The sequence below is a fragment of the Penaeus japonicus genome, unplaced genomic scaffold (assembly GCF_977035675.1).
Source record: "Penaeus japonicus unplaced genomic scaffold, GWHDUDI00000001_assembly GWHDUDI00000016, whole genome shotgun sequence".
In the NCBI taxonomy this organism is placed as follows: Eukaryota; Metazoa; Arthropoda; class Malacostraca; order Decapoda; family Penaeidae; genus Penaeus; species Penaeus japonicus.
The window spans coordinates 39,244,726-39,252,225 of record NW_028234418.1 but is presented as its reverse complement, the minus strand read 5'-3'; the positions used below and the strand labels follow the sequence as shown (position 1 = coordinate 39,252,225).

The window sequence follows — 7,500 nt, the reverse complement described above, 5'->3', positions numbered from 1 at the left end:
CAGACACGGATGGGTGACACATATTCTGCTGACTAATTTTGCACCCTCTTGACTAGTTAATCTCGGCAACTTTCCATTGCACGTCGTTCTTCCCTTTGTTCGTCGTATTGCAAGTAAGCTTACACTTGTCAGGTAAGTGGAGAATCCTTACATGCTCAGAGTCTCGAACCGAAAAAAGGACACCTCTCAGAACGCCGTCGGGATCTTCCTTCCTTGCGAGTAAAGGCATGTCATCTTGGGATCTCCTTCGGCGACATGGCCAAGGATTCCTTTTTCCTTGAGAACACTGTATAGGACCGCGATCTTGAGAGGGAGACCGACATGGTGTAAGCTAAGTAGATTGAGATGGTGACGGAAATGGAAATGTTACCGAAAGAGAGAGAAATTGACATAGTGAGGACACGATATATGGAGAACGCGAGACAAATAGAGAGAGAAACTTGACCACAATTGACGGATACCGAAACAGAAATGGCGAGAGATAGCAGGAGTGGAACAGGAAGAGGAAGGGGAAGAGAGAGAGAAGCAGAGGAAGGAGGAGAAGAAGGGGAGTTCAAGGGAGTAAGAGAAACTGAAACAGACAGGCAGAGTGAGAGAGAGAAAGAGAGAAAATACACTGCTTTCTCCTCAATCAGACTCTCTCGTAGAAAATCCGGGTAGTTCCATGGCTGAACGTCTGCCGATATGAAGGCCAGGTAGCAGACGCAGCTGATGAAGTAGATGGCAGCACTGGTTGCGAACACGTCTCGCCATGCCATCAGGCCATCCTGGGGACACGAGGAATTAAAAGTTATAGTTTTTCAACAGTTGTAGCGGTTGTTTATACTATCATCATCACTACTGCTGTCTGATTCCTTCACTATTACCACAGTAAATGTGTATCACAGTAAATGTGTACATATATATCAGTTTATCAATCATTTGTAATCATAATCAACATTCCAAGGATTTTTACCGAAACAAAAATGAGAGTACCTAAAATGGTAAAAGAAAATGGCAAATACATACCTCCCTCTGCAGAAGAAAGCTGCTTAAAGCGGGATTGGCCACTCCTGCCAGGGTGCCCAGGGAATTAGTGATGCCCAGCAAAGTCCCGGCCAAGTTCGGCGCTAAGTCCTGGTGAGAACAAAGCAACCCGCTGTTCGCCGCGCCCGACAACATGGCCGAGACGCAGAACACTGCCATCGTCAGAACAACATCACAGTCTAAGAAGCACATGGCGATTAGACCGATCATAGGACCTAGCAATGCTGCAATGGAGAGGGTCATGGGCTTAGATCAAGAGGATCAGTAAAATACTGTTAATTAAGAATGTTGGCATGGATATTTCACGTGAATGCAGACGATAAAAAGAAATGACTATTCCAAAAGAAAAATGTACCATCCTTCTAATGATTCTGAACGCATCCAACTGCGATTACAACCGAACGAAGACCTACCGGCGACCATGGAAAGTCTCCTGGCGGTGACGACAGAGGCCTTTTCCCTTGAAGTTAGAACGTCCACTAGTGCCGCCCATCCGAGGCTAGAGCCCCAAATCAATAGATATGGCAAAGCAGAAACCACTCCATTCTGCCAACAGAAGTCAACAATTAATGATAGTAATAGAAATAAGAATGACAATAATAGTAATAGTAATGATTATGGATAATCAAATAACATTAACAGTAAGAACAATGACGACGGTAATGACAATAAACACCTCACACCAACCAGAAAAAAAAAATCAACTAAAATATTGACATGAATTACATAACAAGAGTAATAACGGCTATACCTTTTCCAAGTCGAAGCGCAAGACATCTCGCAGATACGTGGGCAGTTGCATCAGTAAGGTGTAGAGGCCGTAGTGGTTTCCCAAACTGGCCACTGTCAAAGCCCAGAAAGGCAAAGACTTCGCGAGGGCCAGCCAAGGAATGCCTACTGTCTGGAACAAACGGAGAAAGGTTATGATTATCACAGATAGCGATTATCAAGTCAACCGAATTAACGCTTTAACCAAACATTTGCTACAATATCTATCAGGTCCCGAACAATTATGGAGAATGAAAGCAATAATCAGCAATAATCGCAACTCTTTCGTCGTACCTTTTATCTCGTCCCCACCCACCCTCTAATGTCCCCCAGTGCCTGTCCTCCTCCCACCTCCGCCTCTCCTCCAGAAGCTCCTTTACCTCCGTTCCCTTGACACATTCCAAGTTCTTCAGCTCGGTCTCGGACAGGCCTGGATATCCCCCCGGTCTTCCGTCCACGAGGAACCACCACGCCAGCGCCCACACCAGCCCCGAGGCCCCGAATACATAGAAGGGAGAGGGCCATCCGCCCAAGACGTTGGAGGAGCAGAGCCACCTGCTGGCCACCATGCCCACGACAGTGCCTAGTTGGGACCCTGCAAGAAAAGGTTGATCAAATGATGTCGCAATTATCAAAGGATATCTCATAACTATATGTAAACATTGAGATTGACATTTGTAGAAGTGATGCCTACGCAAATTTCTAAAATAAACACAACTTTGGATTAAGAACTCACCTGAGTACACGATGGTGGTGAACTTTGCTCTCTCAGCAGGCAGGATCCATGTTGCCAGCAGTACGCTTCTAGCAGGATATGTCACTCCCTTTCATGACACAATAAAGGCATAAACATCATCAAAGACATTAACATAATATAATAACGACTAAAACAACCATAACAACAACTAAAATAACTATAATAACGACTAAAACAACCATAATAACGTTTAAAATAATTATAATAACGACTAAAATAACTATAATAACGCCTAAAATAATTATAATAACGACTAAAACTATAATAACGACTAAAACAACTATAATAACGTTTAAAATAATTATAATAACGACTAAAACAACTATAATAACGACTAAAACAACTATAATAACGACTAAAACAACTATAATAACGACTAAAATAACTATAATAATGCCTAAAATAACTATAATAACGACTAAAATAATTATAATAACGCCTAAAATAACTATAATAACGTTTAAAATAATTATAATAACGACTAAAACAACTATAATAACGACTAAAACAACCATAATAACGACTAAAACAACCATAATAACGACTTAAACAACTATAATAACGACTTAAACAACTATAATAACGACTAAAACAAATATAAGAACGACTAAAACAACCATAATAACGACTTAAACAACTATAATAACGACTAAAACAACTATAATAACGACTAAAACAACTATAATAACGACTAAAACAACTATAATAACGACTAAAACAACTATAATAACGACTAAAACAACTATAATAACGACTAAAACAACTATAATAACAACTAAAACAAATATAATAACGACTAAAACAACTATAATAACAACTAAAACAAATATAATAACGACTAAAACAACTATAATAACAACTAAAACAAATATAATAACGACTAAAATAACTATAATAACGACTAAAATAACTATAATAACAACTAAAATAACTATAATAACAACTAAAATAACTATAGTAACAACTAAAATAACTATAATAACAACTAAAATAACTATAATAACAACTAAAATAACTATAATAACAACTAAAATAACTATAATAACAACTAAAATAACTATAATAACAACTAAAATAACTAATAACGACTAAAATATACGACTATAATTACGAAAATAACTATAATAACGACTAAAATAACTATAGTAACAACTAAAATAACTATAATAACGACTAAAATAACTATAATAACAACTAAAATAACTATAATAACAACTAAAATAACTATAATAGCAACTAAAATAACTATAATAACGACTAAAATAACTATAATAACTACTATAAAACGACTATAATTACGAAAATGCCTAGTGATAATCGCTGAGTTAAACACCGTTCAGCAAATTCAAACACTCAGCAGTACTCACCTGAGCTGCTCCTTGCAACATCCTAACAACAGCAAACAGCTTGGCACTTGTCCTGGCGCAGGTGGGCGACACGAGAGCCAAGAGAGACGATGCGACGACGCCCATTCCGAAGAGCCTGCCTCCCCCTAGGTGCTCGGAGCCCCGCCCCCCCGCCAGGCTCGAGGCGGCATAGCCCAAGAAGAAGCTCGCCAGCACGAAGCCTTGCGTCGAGGCGTCCCACTCGGCGGCGAACTCCCCTTGCTGGCGAGTAAAGGAGAATTGAATTGAATAAGAAAAGATGATGATGAAAATAAGATCATTAACACGGGGATTATAATACTGTGACTAGGATATTAACTTGGTGTTCAGATATAGGATAAGTCTGTATTGAAAAACTAATTGATCTTAAATGTAAAAGAAAGTTGACAAGTTATATATTCCGATAGAGCCTTGAATAGCGGTTATTGCTACGTTATTCACATGAATTTGGTTTTTCACATTATGTTTGTCATAATAGTTCGACATGTTATTAAGTCACTCCAGTTTTCCTATCTTTAGAAAATAAGCTGATATTGTCAACAGTAGATAAAGGTTTAAAACTAACCTTGGCTGAGGAAGGTGAAGGGTCTTGGAGAACCAGGCTGCCGTTGCCAGATCCTTCAGTCATGGCGACAATGGCGACGGAGAGGGTTACCCGCTGGCAATACTCCACCATAGTCCCGAGGCAACCGAGCACAACCATCGTATACATGGGCCTCCTTTCCCATCCTTCAGGTCAAAGAGATGATCGATGATTTCATTATTAGATTATTCATATCATAAAATATATTTTTGTTATGAAGTCTAGCACATTCTTTTTTTTTTCTAAATGACATACACCTCTCCGTGAAATATACAATCAAAACACTTATTTCGAATATAAAGAAAGTAAACCTCACAAACGACTTTCAAATATGACCTCAACTAACCTGTCTTTGCCTGGCGCCTGAGCAGGGGCGTGCCCTCGGTTTCCACATCGTACCCAGAGCGGGGAGCCATTTTTAAAGATGGTTCAAAATGCTCTTGATGACTTCTTTGGTCGAGACTCTTCGTGGTTTTCTGCTACGTCTTGTCACCGAGATGGAGTCATTGGTCTGTACACATAAAAGTAAAATGTATCATGTGTTATTGAGAACATAATTGGTCACTGTAACCGGGATACTTTTCATTCGTATGTGACCGGTATTGAGACTTAATAAAACTATACACATCACAAATCCTTAGTTTTAGTAAAAAAAAAAAAAATATCGAAGAAGTTGAATAGAACATATAATGACAGCACATTCACCAAAAGCACTAGAATAGTAGCTGTAATTCACATCTACTGCATTAAAGTTTTTAAAAAAGTTAAATCCACTGCCTTTACACCAATATAACACTCAGAAAAAAAAAATCCAAAAACAATGTAAAATCTGCAATGCTTACCTTCCATCTGGTAAAGAGGCTCCATTATACAGCAGACACATTTCAGCCGAGAAAAGGACGATGTCAACCCTCAAGTGCTGCGGGAGAGAGAGTAAGAGGTTGACAGCTGTGGCGAAAGATATAGAGGAGGAGAGGAGAGAGGACTGCGGTAGAGGGTTTGGGGAAGGTGCTTAGAACTAGTGTAAACCGGATTGCTACTCAAGCTTGGATGGGCTTTTATTATCTAATGATTGTTTTAAATATATATATATATATATATATATATATATATATATATATATATATATATATATATACATATATATATATATATATGCATATATATATATATATATATATATATATATACATACATATATATATACATACATATATATATACATACATATATATATATATATATATATATATATATATATATATATATATATATATATATATAAATGCATGCGGAACTGTGCTTAATGTTCGTAAAAGATATTCAGCAGATATTGATAGAAATGCCCTGCATATGCACACGTGTTTAGGCATATATGTGGATACTAAATATGATAAATCGATATATCAAGCAATTATTTCCCGCAATCATATTTTTTTCTGAATATTACGAACATTGCAGTTCACTGAAGAATATTATATTATATAAAAAAATACGAAGAGATGGGGAAAGATAAAACACAGTTTGAAATGTTATATGAAAGAACTATCTTTGTAAGCATCGAACTGTTCTAATTCTCACTGTATAAGACCCCTTTTCAATTATTTTATCTGTACATATTTCCCCCATATGTGTTTGTTTCATTGTTGTTATTTTTAGTCGACGAATTCTCTTACGCAATAATTGTCCCTCCCCGTCCCTACTCCCCCGTCTTTCTCTCTCTCTCTCTCTCTCTCTCTCTCTCTCTCTCTCTCTCTCTCTCTCTCTCTCTCTCTCTCTCTCTCTCTCTCTCTTCTCCTTCTTTTCTCTCTCTCTCTCTCTCTCTCTTTCTTTCTCTCTCTCTCTCTCTCTCTCTCTTGCTCTCTCTTTTTCTCTGTCTCTCTCTCTTGCTCTCTCTCTTTCTCTGTCTCTCTCTCTTGCTCTCTCTCTCTCTTTTATCTTCTCTCTCTCTCTTCTCTTTTCTTCTCTCTTTCTTCTCTCTCTCTGTCTCTCTTCTTTCTCTCTCTCTCTCTCTCTCTCTCTCTCTCTCTCTCTCTCTCTCTCTCTCTCTCTCTCTCTCTCTCTCTCTCTCTCTCTCTCTCTCTCTCTTTCTATAAAAAGACTAAAAAAACAAGGTTTAACATTTACCAACTGATGATTGGTCCTTACAGAGTCTATCCTAACTACCTCGGAGAGCACCATCCTCATCATAAATTACTCTTTACATATATACATCCGCTCACGACTAAGCACTGGTCTTAACAAATCTTCATAATGATCAATACACATTGACTTCTCAATTGAAGGGGAATATCAGAATCTATATCTACAAGGCGATTTTACAATGACATTAACATCGCATTGTGATTGTTAAGGATTGTTTCGAATTGGTTCATATACTTCGACCATAGACGCTTGGGATGCCGCGTTCTGTGGGGTCGAAAGTTCCCGGATGTAAACAAACGAAACAAGGATTTGTATCTATCAGTATTCAGAATTTTCCTTCAGATAGCAATCTCTTTCTTTTTCGCTAAAAGTGAAATATCATTATGCAGAAGTAATTACTATGATACATCTTTAGACTCTCTCGTGAATGAATTAACTTATTTATCCGCTGTAGTTTTACGCCATGAAGGAAAATGTACTGGCGATACTCCGGGATTGTGTAGCCATGATGTGGTTGTTCGGTGTTCCTCACTGTTTCACCCGACCTTGTTCTCAAAATTCGAAAAGAAAAGATCCGAGATTGTTTACAAGGCGATACTGCAGTAATACAATTTGTTAAATGTAAATTATAACCCTTTGTTTCAATAACCTATGTTCTCCAGAGATATAATCCCCAGAAAATACCATGATTGGAATGGCATTGCTTAATGGCGACCATCATGACCTAATACACTTGTGTTTGAATTAAAAGTCGCCTGTTATGTCATTGGCTATAAACACACAAAATAATATGATACCATATATTTGTTTCACTTCTATGATATTTTCTGGAGAGA

At 37.7% G+C, this 7,500-nt stretch overlaps 1 protein-coding gene across 1 annotated transcript in view; it reads right to left on the bottom strand.

Annotated features, from left to right (window-relative positions):
• LOC122256930 (sialin) overlaps window positions 1–5,440 on the bottom strand; it is a 5,799-nt gene extending 359 nt beyond the window's left edge. The window contains exons 1-10 of the mRNA XM_043021914.2: window positions 5,362–5,440; window positions 4,866–5,030; window positions 4,502–4,665; window positions 3,919–4,158; window positions 2,531–2,618; window positions 2,175–2,389; window positions 1,778–1,927; window positions 1,440–1,572; window positions 1,009–1,250; window positions 1–767 (exon numbers count right to left, since the gene is read on the bottom strand). The exon at window positions 1–767 is cut by the window's left edge and continues 359 nt beyond it. Coding sequence (XP_042877848.2) covers window positions 231–767; window positions 1,009–1,250; window positions 1,440–1,572; window positions 1,778–1,927; window positions 2,175–2,389; window positions 2,531–2,618; window positions 3,919–4,158; window positions 4,502–4,665; window positions 4,866–4,935 — 1,839 coding nt within the window. The 5' untranslated portion in view covers window positions 4,936–5,030; window positions 5,362–5,440 and the 3' untranslated portion in view covers window positions 1–230. The remainder of the gene's footprint in view (window positions 768–1,008; window positions 1,251–1,439; window positions 1,573–1,777; window positions 1,928–2,174; window positions 2,390–2,530; window positions 2,619–3,918; window positions 4,159–4,501; window positions 4,666–4,865; window positions 5,031–5,361) is intronic.
• Between the last annotated feature and the right edge of the window lie 2,060 nt (window positions 5,441–7,500).